The sequence below is a fragment of the Alternaria arbusti genome (assembly GCF_024043155.1).
Source record: "Alternaria arbusti strain BMP 1465 chromosome Unknown scaffold_16, whole genome shotgun sequence".
Classification (NCBI taxonomy): domain Eukaryota; kingdom Fungi; phylum Ascomycota; class Dothideomycetes; order Pleosporales; family Pleosporaceae; genus Alternaria; species Alternaria arbusti.
The window spans coordinates 526,999-541,164 of record NW_026249956.1 but is presented as its reverse complement, the minus strand read 5'-3'; the positions used below and the strand labels follow the sequence as shown (position 1 = coordinate 541,164).

Here is a 14,166-nt window from a genome sequence, read left to right as displayed (position 1 = left end):
ATGCCCCCTGCGCAATGCATGCAAGTACCCGTACCAAATGCGCAAAGCCTTCGTACGCCCGATATGAAACAAACGGCAGCTATCCTATCCTCCCCAAAATGCCATCGTAAATCATGCTTTTGTACTCACAACTCAGTCATGGTCTCGTCGCCTTCGTCCGGAATCCGGCCAGTGCCAGACATAAAGCCCGGGGTAAGTGGGGTGCCAGTCGTGAAATCATCGTCGATGTCAAAATCGACTTGCTCAATGTCTTGAAGGCTGCCTCTACGTTTCCTCACTGACTCAATCTCAGTTGCAGCGTCTTCTTCCTCGCCACCTGGCAATGTGAACCCGACAGTCGTGTGGCGGCGGTTCGGCGAGACTGGTCTCAGGACTGAACGCTTAGTCGGCGACAGCTGATGTGAGTGTGAGAGCGACGTGGGTGCAATGTTGGGCTTCTGGTTATGTGGCGTTTGCATCGTTGGCACCTTGAAAGCTGGCCTTGGTTTGGCGCGCTTTGGTGCTGGCCCGTTTCCCTGGGACGAATTCGAATCGGCTGATGAGGCGAAGGACGCATTTGTAGAGTTTCCCAGAGCTCTGCTAGGTAATGCTTGGGCATTCGCCGTGGCGACTGAAACATCCTCTTGGGTGTTGATGGCTGATTTACGTCGTCGATGAGTTCGCGGCTCTCTTACTGTTTGGGGCTGAGCAATCTCCTTGTAGGTCCGAGAGGCTGGCCGAGCGGGCAGCAGATGCATCGCCATCATCTTGCGAGCCGTCCTGAATTCTTCGAGTTCTTCTTCTTGCTCTCTGCAAAACTCCTCGAGCTCTTGGATCCTCGCTTCTAGTGGTGGTATTGATGCTTGGAGACGCTGAAGATTGTTATGCGTCTTCGCGTGATTATGTTGTTCCTCTTGAGCGTTGCGCTGAGCATCTAGCAGCCGCGATTCGAGCGTCTCGCATCGCTCTTCAGCCTTCGTGGTGATAGCCTCCAGTTCGTTAGCCTGCTTCACCGCGAGCTCTCTCATCGTTTCAGCCGATGACTCTTTGAACTCCTCGTAACTGGTCTGCGCGATATGAAGCTGTCGAATGGCATCCTCCAGTTCCGCTTCCTTCCCTTCCAAGTCTTGCCTGTATTCTGACGCTTGCGTCTCGAGTTGTGCGATCTCGTCGGCTTGGCGGGCAGCGTTCGCCCGCTCCCGTTCAAGTGCGTCCTCTGCTTCACAGCCGCGTCTCCGCTGCTCCTCAAACTGTATAGTGAGGCTGCGATAGTCACTCTCGTGCTGCATTTGAGATGCTCTTAGCTGTTTCATGGTACTGTGCAGCTCCTCAAATTGTTCATCGCGGACGCGCTTGTCCTCCTCGTACTGGCTTATCGTCGAGCAGAGTTCATGCTCTTTTGCGCTAGACCTTTCGTGAGCGGCCTCCAAAGCCTCGGACGCATTCCGCTTAGAGGCTTCCAGGGAGGTCTCTAGTTCTTGTACCTTGAGGTACGTTCGACCCTTCTCTTCCAACAAGTCGGACTTCTCTTGCTCCAGACGCTTCTGCTCGTCTATGGAGTCCTGCAATTCCTTCTCCAAACCCTCCACGTATTCCACAGATTCTTCTCTATCCTTGTGTAGGAAATCGTTCTGCTCATTGAGAAGGGAGATCTTTTCGTGTAGGTGAGCGACCTGTTCCTGGAGTTTGACGGACTTCTCTGTCTCCACCCTTAGCGGCTCTTCGACTGTATTGCAACGTGTCTCGAGATCACTGCATATTTGTGCCATAGAGCGCACAACGGCATCTCGCTGATGTTTGTTCTGGCTTTGTAGCTCCAATTCGAGGCGTTTGCGCCAATCCTGGAGATGTTGGCCCGTGTACTGCGTGCTCGCTTCTTGGAAGAGGGAGATCGAAGGCTGCGTGGGGCTTTTCGACGAGTGTGAGCAAGTATCTAGCGCGGGGGGAAGGTCTCGCTGTTTCTTGATAAGCGCAGCCACGAGGGTGTGCGGTATCGTCGACTCTCCCGGTTGCGCCATAAGAACAATGGTGAGTAATGAAGCGATTGTGGCAGCGATCAATTGCCGACGGAATAATGCAGCATGTGTACAGCAGCCGGGGCCTTCTTTCGTCACACCAGCACGAATGAGGTTCTGCATTTTCTCTTGCAAGCCCCTCGATGACAGTGCGCGCAGCACAGTGTTTCGTAAAGCAGCAGTCGCCATCGCGGCTGTGGCCAGCTCATCGATAGTGTCGATGGAGTTGGAAGTTTCGCGGGAGTCAGGCTGCGAAGCACATGCTGATAAAATGCCTGATAAGAGTGCCACGACGGTGCTTTCCTGCATCTGCACCTGCCCTGGTTAATGAATCAGCCAGTACCACAGAATGAATTGCTTACTGCGTAGATTGGCAGTGAGACTGCAAGAAGCTCGGCAAAGCCTTGAGGCTCTGCCACGCGAGGGGCTCCCAATATACATGACTCGTAGCGTGCGACGATACCTTGCGGCAAGCTCTGAGAACTTGAAAGTATGCCAAAGAATGAGAGGGCCTCTAATTGGACGGATAGACTCGCATTGGAGTTTTGGATTTTGGAGGCGCACTTTTCGTACAGCATGGCATACTTCTTCTGAACTTGAGGCCAATTGTCCTTCACGTCTTGGCCAATGAACTGCATAGCCCTGGAGGCAATACGTAGGCCTTCGATTGCTTCATTTTCCTTGATTCCGCCTCGAAGAATCCACACTACGTTCAGACAAGTGAGCTCAATAGTCTTGTATAAGTAGCTTGTCGAGCCGAACAGCTTTTGGCCTGAAGGTGTTGCCCAATGTTGTCTTAGCCTTTCGGTGGATGTCGGCTCCTCGTCAGTAGGCAGATTTGGCAGTCCGTCGACTCCCTCGGGATGTTCGGTGATGAGCACTATGCCTTCTGCCCATAGGAACAATAAAGAGGAATCGGCGACTTTGGGGGACCTGAGAATATTGCACAACTCCGTGTCGAACCGCTGCCTCAGATCTCTGGGAAGAAGGCTGTAAAGTCGACGACATGCACCGTTGAGCATACGGTACACTGACTTCAGGGTCTCGTAGTTTGGTTGCTGTGTGGCGTTTTCGAAGACATTAAGAAAGAAGTTTTGTGCTACGGCGGGTAATGGTATTGCCTCGGGCAGTGGGCGAGAAAGAAGAAGCACGCATAGCTCGGCAAGCTAGATCATTGTTAGTAAGTGATGTACCTTACAATTATCGTACTCACATGTTCGAATTCGGACTTTGATGAATTTGCCCTCTTCAACAGAGAAGGGAGTAAGGACGGCTCCAAGACCAGTAGCTCATCTCGAAATTCTGGCGCATGACCTGAGAACACGTAGTCAGTTTGATTGCGTTTCTACTATCAAGCGGAGACCGGTCAACTGCTTACACAATAGGTGCAGCACACGAAGCGTGTATGCGTTCAGGGACAGTGCATCGTGGACAATCCTGCCTAGTTTCCTCACCGCGCAAGGTGACCGGTCTTGGACGCATGATCGGATAGTCGGTACGTCGACGCGCGCCAAAAGATCGGAAAGGTTCTGTGGGATCTCGCGTCAGCTCATCTCATCAACGATGGGATGCTCATGCAGCGAGTCATGTGCTCAAATACGGGAGTTGGCTAGTGGCACGACATGAGGATGCATTGGAGTTGGGGAAGATGAGGGGCAAATACGTACGGATAGCGAAGGGGGGTATGGACACTCGATGATCCTTGTCAGTTCCGACGTCAACTCTGCGCCGATATCCGCCATGTCTGCTGGATCGAGTTATGTTCGGAGTTGGGCCGAATGTTCGTTATGCGTGGATTTGTGACGCGAACTTGTTTGCTGTCGCGTTCCTCTGGCGACGGCCGAAAAGACGTGCCGGGATCGCCGACTTCCCCATTGGAATCAATGCACGCGACCATGCATCCTGCGCCAACATCTCACACTCCACTCCCTGCTCCTGCTCGCACTCCACATGTTTGCCTGTTGACGTCAGCCATCTATAGATCGTACAGCTGCTGGGCGCAGCATTGCTAGCCCGCAGGCATTGCGGGGCTCTTTCTATTCTCCGCTCACACGTTACCTCTCATTGGTGGTAATAGACTCTACGCGTCGTCTTTGCTTTTGGCAGTTCCTTCGCAGTCTCGAGCTTAATGGCGTTCTATTACATTGCTCATGGGAGCCGTATACGGTATCCCGCTTCAGTACTATATGGGAGTAGTCGTCTGCCTGGAACTGTAGCCGCTACCGCGGCATCCACCGGCCTCCTCCGGCTTTCTGGCTTCACCGACAAGCAGACGCCTGAAGATCGCGCGTGGGGTACGGCAAACGCTCATGTGCAGCTTCTTCCCCCACTCGCTCGATTGTCAGCCAGCATCTGAGCTGCACAGACGAGAGGAGCAAGTTTCGTGAGGTAATGGTATCACCGTCGTCCAATCGCCAAGGGCAAGTCTGCCGCTCAGCTTCTCCCCAAGCCTCCCAAGCTTCTGTTTTTGAGCCTCAGCCATGGGCATCAGACATAGAGGTAGAAGATTGTCCCTGACAGGCGCCTCTTCTGCCACTTGTCTCGCTCTCGAAAAGAAAACATACATGGCAGCAGCGTATCATGGTCGTCCGCAGAGTTCCAGATCCACATCTTCGGTCCTTGTCTGCAGCCGCTCGGGGCCCTAGCGAACGCCTCGTCACGCGACGGCATCTCGCTCGGAATGTCATTCAGCGTCACCTGTCGCCACGATGCGTCTCGAACCAACACATTTGCTTGTCGTTGCCCTGGTCTTCCCCGCAATTACCTTGCGTGTGTCCAAGCCCCTTGCAGGTGATCATGCACGACTTCATTTGATGCGTGAGCCGAAAAATTTGATACAGAAAATCGGGAATCTCGTCAGCCTCCCACGCTATCACTGGTCCATCCCACGACTTTTAGGACGTGTATTGCGACTTTACCTGTGCGCTGGCCAACGACGCTCAAAGCGATACCCGAAAGAACTATCGCGCCAACTGCGTTTAGACTGAAATAACCTCTCCCCGCTCTTACTGTGCTTGCCGTTCGGCTTCTAGATCCACAAAATGCGTAGGCCAGCCTTGCAACCATCTTCTCCTCCACTCTTCTGTCATACTAGTTCGCCAAATGCGCCCTGACCCATAGTCAGCGAAAGTGGATTCCACTTATAGCTCTTCCCAGCATCCCAACAACTGATTGCAACTCCATTTTCCCTTTTTCGTTGTCGATTTCGTCATGTTCCGCCAGCCAGCGGCGCGACTGAGGCAAATAACCTCACCCATCTTCAAGCGAGGTGGCGCTCGAGCACGCACTGGACGCGAGCAGACCTTCAAAGCCGAGCAACTTCAAAGACCATTTTGGAACTCAGGACGGGTCTTGCTATTTTCTGCAGTTACCGGAACAACTACATACTTCTACGGCGCCAATGACGAACCGCACAGAATTCAGATGCCATGGAAGAAGTCATCAGGGCCCCAATATGCGAACAAATACGAGATGGAGAGGGTAAGTTTGCGATTACACAATCCTTTCGCATCGATCAGTCACTTAGTCTAGTATAGGCCATTTTAGAGCTCAGGGATGTTCTTGGGGAAGACACCATTAGTACCGACGACGAGGATTTGCATCGACACGGATATTCGGAATGGTCGTCTATCAACATCGACCAACTTCCCGTTGCGGTGGCGTATCCGAAGTCGACTGAAGAATGTGCTACGATCGCCAAGGTCTGCTACAAGTACAAGATACCGATGAGTACGTTCAACAAGACGCATGGAGAGATGAGTGTTGACAGCGTGCAGTCCCATATTCTGGGGGATCAAGTTTGGAGGCCAACTTCTCGGCTCCATTCGGTGGCATGAGCATTGACTTCTCGTTCATGGATCAGATCCTGGCCTTGCACGAAGATGAGTGAGTTAATTATACGTTTAGCATGCAAGACTGGCGACGCTGACAGTGATGCGTAGTATGGACGTAGTGGTTCAGCCTTCTGTCCCATGGATGAGTCTCAATGATCAGATCAAAGACTCGGGGTTATTTTTCCCAGTCGACCCTGGCCCATCGGTACGTTGTCATGTGTTACACAACTTTGCAATCAACCCTCGGAAACCCCGATGCGGAACTCCGAATTCATTCTAACGGGCGTGGCAGGCCCGAATTGGAGGTATGGTGGGTACGAGCTGCAGGTAAGGTCTATGATGGTCAGTGACGTGGTCCAACAGCTGACCCTCCTAGTGGCACCAACGCAGTGCGATATGGCACGATGAAGGATTGGGTCATCAATCTGACTGTAGTCCTTGCCGATGGCACGATCATCAAGACCAGAAGAAGGCCCAGGTATGCAAATTGTTTCCGTGTCGGAATGTGCGATAGACTGACTATTTTCAGGAAGTCATCGGCCGGTTACAATCTTACCAACCTCTTCGTTGGCTCCGAAGGCACCCTGGGTATCGTGACTGAGATCACTTTAAAACTCGCAGTAGTACCACAAGAGACCAGCGTCGCAGTCGTCACCTTTCCCACGATACGGGATGCCGCTGCCGCAGCTTCCAAGGTGTTGCGCGCCGGAGTGCCGGTGGCTGCGATGGAGATAATGGATGACGTGCAGATGGGTGTAATCAACAAAGCCGGATCAACGACCAAAAAGTGGAAAGAATTGCCGACCATGTTCTTCAAGTAAGTTTCGAGAATATCCATTTGACATGTGAAAGCACGAGCTAAGAGCCTCAAACAGATTTTCGGGAACCAAAGCAGGGGTACGTCAGCCCTACGTGTCCTGCAATTACCTAGAGTGGAACTGACTGCATATAGGTACAGGAGAACATTGAGCTGGTCAAATCCATTTCCAGGAAACACAAGAGTGGGGACTTCGAATTCGCCGTCAGCGCCGAGGAGCAGAAGACGTTGTGGTCTGCGCGCAAGGAGTCTCTATGGAGCATGCTGGCGCTCCGTCGCGAGGGCGACGAAGTTTGGTCAACAGACGTCGCCGTGCCTATCTCCAGGCTACCAGACATCATAGGTACGCTAAGCGAATACAATGTTTTGACGAGTCGCTAACTTGACGATAGAAATCTCCAAGAAGGAAATGGATGACCTCGGCCTCTTCGCCAGCATCCTAGGTCATATCGGAGACGGCAACTTCCACGAAAGCATTATGTACAACAGCAAAGATCCCAAAGAGCGAGCGGCTGTCGAAAAGTGCGTTCATGACATGGTCGACCGTGCGCTGGAGATGGACGGCACATGTACCGGTGAGCACGGCATTGGGCTGGGCAAGAAGGAATCATTGCAGAAGGAACTTGGTCTCGATACAATCAACGTGATGAGAAGCATCAAGGGCGCATTGGATCCGTACTGGCTGATGAACCCGGGAAAGATCATGGACGCTCAGGCGTAGAAGTGCATGTCGAGATGGCGCATCTACTGTTGTCTGGAGCTCTTCTACGAACATGCATTTAGGGGACGCCTGATTACGCGGTGCATCTTCGAGGGGCATATATAGATTTCGTACCGCCTCACCGTTTAGTGTTGTTCTGGTCTGGTAATGAAAAAGCATTGTTCGGGGCAAGACAGTCGGCAAATGAGCGCGTTCAAGACCTCCGTGATCGGCTGGTGTCGCGTTTTCCACCCCACCCCCGCGTCATACCTGACCAGAACTTTGTGAACTCGATTGACTCAATCTTGCAATACCAACCACCACCACAATGGACGCTGAAAAGTTTACATCTCAGAGCAAAAACTTCCCTAAGAAGAAGTGCGGTAAGTAGATCATCTCTGGTTGGAAATAGCCGACTGACTCCGTTACAGGTGTGCTCGGCGCGACTGGCTCCGTCGGCCAGCGCTTTATCCTTCTTCTTGCGCTACACCCACACTTCGAGCTACACGCCGTTGGAGCCTCCGAGCGATCAGCCGGCAAGAAGTACAAAGATGCGGTCAAGTGGAAGCAGGCGCTGCCCTTCTCGGAGCGCATTGGAGAGCTGGTGGTGAAGAAGTGCACACCTGAAGAGTTCAAGGACTGTGACATGGTCTTCTCTGGTCTCGACAGCGATGTTGCTGGAGACGTTGGTACGCAGTTCACTCCAGGTTGCGATTGCAAATACTGACACATAACAGAGATGGCCTTCCTCAAGTCCGAACTCGCCGTCTTCTCCAACGCAAAGAACTACCGCCGCGACCCTCTCGTGCCGCTCGTCGTACCCACTGTAAACCTCCCCCATCTCGACGTCATCAAGCACCAACGGCAACACCACAAGCTGGAGAAGGGTTTCCTCGTCTGCAACTCCAACTGCGCAGTCATCGGTCTCGTCATACCCTTCGCAGCGCTACAAGCCAAGTTCGGTCCCATCGACCAAGTCTCCGTCGTCACAATGCAGGCCGTGTCGGGCGCTGGGTACCCCGGTGTCAGCAGCATGGACATCATCGACAACGTCGTGCCTTTCATATCGGGCGAGGAAGATAAGCTTGAGACGGAAGCATCGAAGATCCTGGGTAGCGTCAACGACGACGTCACAGGATTCGTGGATCAGCCCATGAAGGTATCCGCAGCATGCAACCGCGTGCCAGTACTCGATGGCCACACTGCATGTGTGTCGCTACGCTTTCAACGTCGCCCGCCACCGAGCGCGGAAGAGGTCAAGCAGGCAATGCGCGAGTACGTGTCTGATGCACAGAAGCTGGGTTGCCCGTCTGCGCCCGCGAAGGCGATTGTGGTTATGGAGGAGCCAGATAGGCCACAACCAAGGCTGGACAGGGAGACGGATAGGGGGTACGCGGTTAGCGTGGGTAGGATAAGAGAGGATGAGGCGGGTATCTTCGATCTCAAGTTCGTTGCATTGAGCCACAACAGTAAGTTTGACTTGCGATTGCGAGGGGTTGGGCGAATGCTAACTAGTTGCAGCTGTCATTGGAGCGGCGGGGTCATCGATATTGAACGCAGAGGCGGCGGTGCTGAAGGGGTATGCTTAGGGTTGAGAACCGGGATACAACTCAGATGCAAGAAAATAATCAATTGCACACATCCGGAGTCTAGAGACGGTCTGGTGACTAAGTGCTCGTTGATCGTGATGTGAGAAACTCCATGGTGTTGTTCTGATCCGCGATGAGTAGCGCATGGCCACACCCTGAATCCTACATTGACGCAAGGATTTCAAATTTGCATCTTTCATCCCATGATAAAACAAACCGAACAGAGAATTTGACGTGAAAGTAGGCGCCTGGGCTCTAAGATGTTGAGTTCCCCTCGCTTGAGATGGGGCACCGGAGCACTTCAGCATTGGTCTTGGCGCGCTAGTCCTCGGCTACGGCACACGCTAGTGGCAGACGAAAAATGAGGACTCCAGTCTCTCGAACTTCGCTTTCGACAGGACCTCCAATCTCAACGACTAACCTCACAGAACCGTCACAATGGCCCGTGGACCCGTCAAGCACCAGAAGCGCCTCAGCGCGCCCTCGCACTGGCTCCTGGACAAGCTGTCCGGTACGCTCGACTCCCGCAATTATCGATGCAATGGCTATCGCGACTTCAGAACTGATATCTTCCAGGTGCCTATGCTCCCAAGGCCTCCCCCGGTCCTCACAAGCTCCGCGACTCCCTTCCCCTCATCATCTTCCTCCGCAACCGCTTGAAGTATGCGCTCAACGCCCGCGAGGTCAACGCCATTCTCATGCAGCGCCTCGTCAAGGTTGACGGCAAGGTCCGCACCGACTCCACCTTCCCCTCGGGATTGATGGACGTCATCTCCATCGAGAAGACCGGCGAGAACTTCCGTCTGATCTACGACACCAAGGGCCGCTTCACCGTCCACAGGATAACAGATGAGGAGGCACAATACAAGCTCGGCAAGGTCAAGCGCGTCCAGCTTGGCAAGGGCGGAATTCCCTACTTGGTTACGCACGATGCGCGAACGTAAGTTCCCGCTCTATCAGCCGTTGGACCACAGTTTGGGCTAGGTGTCTGAGGGAAACCTCTTTCACCAGGCATACGACCAGGGTCTGGCTATGTCCGAATTGCTGCTAAAATTTTGTGTAGAATCCGCTACCCCGACCCAGCCATCAAGGTCAACGACACCGTCAAGGTCGACCTCGCCACTGGCAAGATCTCCGACTTCATCAAGTTCGACACTGGTGTCATTGTCATGGTTACCGGTGGTCGTAACATGGGTCGTGTCGGTGTCATCACTCACCGTGAGCGCCACGACGGAGGCTTCAACATTGTCCACTTGAAGGACGCTGTTGACAACGAGTTCACCACTCGTGAGTCCAACGTCATGTAAGTTGGATATCCGCATAGAACGAGAACAACTCCTAACTTGCGTTCAGCATCATCGGAAAGGAGAAGCCATGGATCTCTCTGCCCAAGGGTAAGGGTGTCAAGCTTTCCATTGCTGAGGAGCGTGACCGCCGCAGGGCGTACGCCATTGCTCACTAAGCGTGACGCTGGCGAAGTTGTAGGTTAGGATATGAAGTACCCATGAGTTCATGAAGATAGGTGCAGGACTTGATCCCAAAATTCAGGCGTTCATGATCACTTGTGGGGAGGTTGATCGGATCTGGAGTCTCTGCATATCATACGAATACCATGTGAGGTCTGAGAATCAAGCAAATAAACACTTCAGTCTTGCCCAAACATGAAATGCTTTGAATGTTCAATGGACGTGCGACAGCGTGGAGCCGTGCGGGCTGTGCAACGGGTCGAGTGGATCTGTAGTGTGGGAGATATAGGCGGGAAGGCTCAAACAAAGAGCATCTCGCGTGGAATGCGATAGGTGAGGTGATATAGGTTGGTGGCGCTGGCCTGATCCTTTTCCGGGATCTGGCTGCAGTTGATAGGAGGGCGCTATTTCGTGCCCTGTTTCGAGGCGATAACGCATTGCAGTGTATTTACCAGGCGAGGCCCGCAACGTCGTCGAAGCAGATGGCAACCACGATGGCTGGTGTTGACAGTCGCTGCGCTGCCTCAGGACCAGGAAGAAGAAAGGGTCTGTGTTTCAGCGGTCTCGTCTGAAGCACGCAGCAGAGCAACGGTGTTCTCAGTGCCTGGATGATGGGCCGTGCGTCTACGCGAAATGAGACGATAGATATCCCTGCCAAACTGGGGCGGGAGAGCAGCGTGGACGCGTGCGACTCCGACTGATGCTCCGAACACAAAGCAAAGTCGCAGGTAAGACGGGCCTGCTGCGAGGGCAAGGGGCGCGACAACGGGGCTACCCGCGAAAATACTGCCGCCGGGGGTCGTCCAACACGCTACATTCATTCACAGCGCGACAGCTTAGACGTCTGGGTCAACGTCAACGGCTCGATAGGTCCCGCGTCAATACCAAGTTACTGCAGCGACTAGCCGGCATAGTTCCAACGTTCGCTATACCTCGCGCCATTCACGCCGCTGATTGGCTGCGCGTCCGCTCTTTCCTGTTGCTGCACCGTCGCTCCTTCCAGCCCTCCGCCCACCTCCTCCAGGCGTGTCCCAAGCCGACCACGCTTCCCCGCAACCCCCAACAGCCAGCGCCTGCCCCCTCGAGCGCCTCATCGCGTGTCCAGCCGTCGTCGCGCACGCTCAAGCTCCTTCGAGGCATCAATGACCTAACAGGCATAACTGGTGTAACTTCGATCGTCACTCGTTTCACGTCAGGGCAAGAGTGCGCTTAGGCACGTTTACGACTGCGCCCACTGTTACGAGACTGCGGACCGTCTGCACCTTCACCTTCGTCGCGCACACGTCCGATCGCCCTCCCCAACACCACGCCGTCGACTTGAGAGAGCCGGTCTCTGGCGAGCCGGAATCCCACGCGGTAGCCTCCGTTATTCTTCGCCAACATGTTGCGCCCTGCGACCCCCTTATCGATACTATTCTTCGTCGCCTTTGTGCTGCTGCTGCTCTCGACCCTCTCGACGCCTCTGATCAAGAGCATTCCCCTCGCTACCTACCGCGGTGTCCACTTTGGCGTCCTCGGCTACTGCGAGAATGGCGACCAAGGCTGCAAAGGGCCCATGATCGGGTACAACACTGGTATGGCGCCCTGTATCACATACGACGGCCATGGTGCTAACTGTTCAAACAGAGAAACTATTCGCAGGCGAAGACAGCTCCGACTTCTCGCTCCCCTCCGCCCAGCGCCATGCGCTTTCCTCCATTCTCATCGTGCACCCCGTCGCAGCTCTCATGACGCTGATTTGCTTCGGTCTCTCCGTCGCTGCCCACTTCCACTCGCCCGCCCACTCGCCGCGCTACCTCCTCGCTCTGCTCATATTCACGTTCCCGACTCTGCTGGTCACGCTGCTCGCTTTCCTCGTTGACATCCTGCTGTTCGTGCCGCATGTGGGCTGGGGAGGATGGATCGTGCTAGGTGCTACCGTCATTATCGTCGCAAGTGGTATCGTTACGTGCGCTATGAGGCGCACACTGGTCAGTCGCAAGGCGCGTAAGAGGCGCATTGCCGAGAACGATGACATGAACGGCCAGACCTACTACGCGAACCGCGCCAATGCGACTGTGGCTTCCGAATTTCCCAAGGCTGAGTCACCGCCTCCACTGTCCGGAGAGACCATGACCTCTGGAGGCAGGGACGGTAATGCAGCCTACTTCGACCATTCCAAGCCATCGCCGACCGACGACATGACGCCCTTGAACCAGCGCAATCCTTCGCTCAAGACCGTTAGCAGCGGTGGAAACGGCTCGGAGAACATGAACCCACCGAACCGCGGTCCCTCGGGTCGTCGACAGCCCATGGATCAGTATGGCAATCCCGTGCCACCCATGCCAAACGACCAATACGCCATGATGAATGGCGCGCCACGTGGAAGAGGAGGTCCGATGAGGGGTCGAGGAGGCCCACCAAGAGGTGGACAGTATGGCGGCCCGAGAGGAGGAGGCTACGCACCAAGAGGAGGTATGCGCGGACCTCCGCCGCCGGGATGGAACGGTGGTGGACGAGGCGGACGACCTCCGAATGGACCTCCAATGCAAGGTCAGCCGCCAATGGGTCGAGGAGCGCCTCCTCCGGGATACAACAACGGCAACTTCTACAACCAAGGGCCACCTCCCCGTGAACAGTCACCATATGGCAGAGGACCACCGCCTGGTCAGGGGCCACCGCTGCCAATTGGACAAGCCATCGAAATGGACAACCGCACAGGCACGCCTCCAACAAACTTTGGTTTGAGGGAAAGCGACGGTGATGTTGCAGGCATGCTTGCTCTCCAGCAAGGTGGCTTCCCCGCCGGTGCGCCCCAGAGGCGGCCATCGGATGGCGTCATGAGCCCGACCAGCGAGTACTCTACAGAGTAAGTTTCGTCAAGCCTACCTCTTTACAATGTGCTAACCCTGGACAGTGAGTCGGCGTTACGGCCGCAGCCTCTACAACACCAACAACAGCCGCCTATGCCGCAACAACAACAGCAATACATGCCTGTACGAGCGGGATGGAACCAGCAACAGGTCCCGTCAGACCAAAGTCTCAACACATTGAACAACAGTAGCCGCGGGCTATCGCCGATCCAAGACTCACCTGTCGAAATGCCTGCTCACATATCTCACATTGGTGGCCCTAACAGGGTAGAGCGCAGTTCAGATTACTACGAAGATGTGGATCCCAGGTTCGCAGAGCCTTCACAAGCCCAGGCACCTCCGCCATTACCGAGCTCCCTCATGCCAGGTGGTTTCGCTCCCCCGAACCCCAACTTCCTCTCCACAGGCAACGGGAGCGACACAAACCTCCCGCGCAACAGTTCTTACGACGACCTACCAGAAGGCGCGCGCTCGCCCGCCGCAAGCGAAGCATCACATTTCACATCTGTCTCGCAACGTCCCGTCAACCCTAACTGGCGGCCGGAAATGGGTGCCCCAGCCGGCCAATTTGCGCCCTTCGCACCTGGCCCTCCACGCAGACCCATGCGTCAAGAAGACGTGATCCTCGAAGCCAACGCCGCAAACCCCGACTTCGCGATTCCAGGCGCAGGCCGGGGACGCGGACGAGGACGCGGCGGCCCCATGGGCGGCAGAGGGAGAGGAGGCGCAATGAACATGCCTCCTGCGACGATGATGGGACCCGGCCCCGGCCTATCGAATCAATCGAGATACCCTGGCGCTAACGCCATGTAGGGATGGTTTTTGTGATCATCCAGCGGTACTCGAGGCTTTCTTTCCAAAGAGATGGAGCTCGATCTTTTCCCATCTCCCTGTTCTTTTCACCCATGCGAAGTG

At 54.7% G+C, this 14,166-nt stretch overlaps 5 protein-coding genes across 5 annotated transcripts; 4 read left to right on the top strand and 1 right to left on the bottom strand.

The window, feature by feature from the left end:
* Positions 1-125: 125 nt before the first annotated feature.
* Positions 126-3,736, bottom strand: J4E86_009312 (uncharacterized protein; the record flags this gene model as incomplete). The annotated part of the gene is made up of 3 exons (XM_051449818.1): positions 126-2,309; positions 2,357-3,160; positions 3,662-3,736. The coding sequence occupies 3 exons, from the start codon at positions 3,734-3,736 to the stop codon at positions 126-128; spliced, it is 3,063 nt and encodes a 1,020-aa protein (XP_051299155.1).
* A 1,468-nt stretch (positions 3,737-5,204) lies between these two features.
* Positions 5,205-7,365, top strand: J4E86_009311 (uncharacterized protein; the record flags this gene model as incomplete). The annotated part of the gene is made up of 10 exons (XM_051449817.1): positions 5,205-5,474; positions 5,531-5,723; positions 5,771-5,879; positions 5,936-6,032; positions 6,120-6,154; positions 6,204-6,305; positions 6,357-6,644; positions 6,703-6,724; positions 6,780-6,987; positions 7,037-7,365. The coding sequence occupies 10 exons, from the start codon at positions 5,205-5,207 to the stop codon at positions 7,363-7,365; spliced, it is 1,653 nt and encodes a 550-aa protein (XP_051299154.1).
* Positions 7,366-7,672: 307 nt separating this feature from the next.
* J4E86_009310 (uncharacterized protein) lies at positions 7,673-8,933 on the top strand (the record flags this gene model as incomplete). Its single annotated transcript, XM_051449816.1, has 4 exons — positions 7,673-7,727; positions 7,776-8,033; positions 8,082-8,813; positions 8,866-8,933. The coding sequence occupies 4 exons, from the start codon at positions 7,673-7,675 to the stop codon at positions 8,931-8,933; spliced, it is 1,113 nt and encodes a 370-aa protein (XP_051299153.1).
* A 438-nt stretch (positions 8,934-9,371) lies between these two features.
* On the top strand, positions 9,372-10,395 carry RPS4 (40S ribosomal protein S4; the record flags this gene model as incomplete). The annotated part of the gene is made up of 4 exons (XM_051449815.1): positions 9,372-9,444; positions 9,510-9,873; positions 9,997-10,236; positions 10,287-10,395. 4 exons carry the CDS (start codon positions 9,372-9,374, stop codon positions 10,393-10,395), a joined length of 786 nt encoding a protein of 261 aa, XP_051299152.1.
* A 1,385-nt stretch (positions 10,396-11,780) lies between these two features.
* J4E86_009308 (uncharacterized protein) lies at positions 11,781-14,064 on the top strand (the record flags this gene model as incomplete). The annotated part of the gene is made up of 3 exons (XM_051449814.1): positions 11,781-11,973; positions 12,026-13,247; positions 13,296-14,064. 3 exons carry the CDS (start codon positions 11,781-11,783, stop codon positions 14,062-14,064), a joined length of 2,184 nt encoding a protein of 727 aa, XP_051299151.1.
* Between the last annotated feature and the right edge of the window lie 102 nt (positions 14,065-14,166).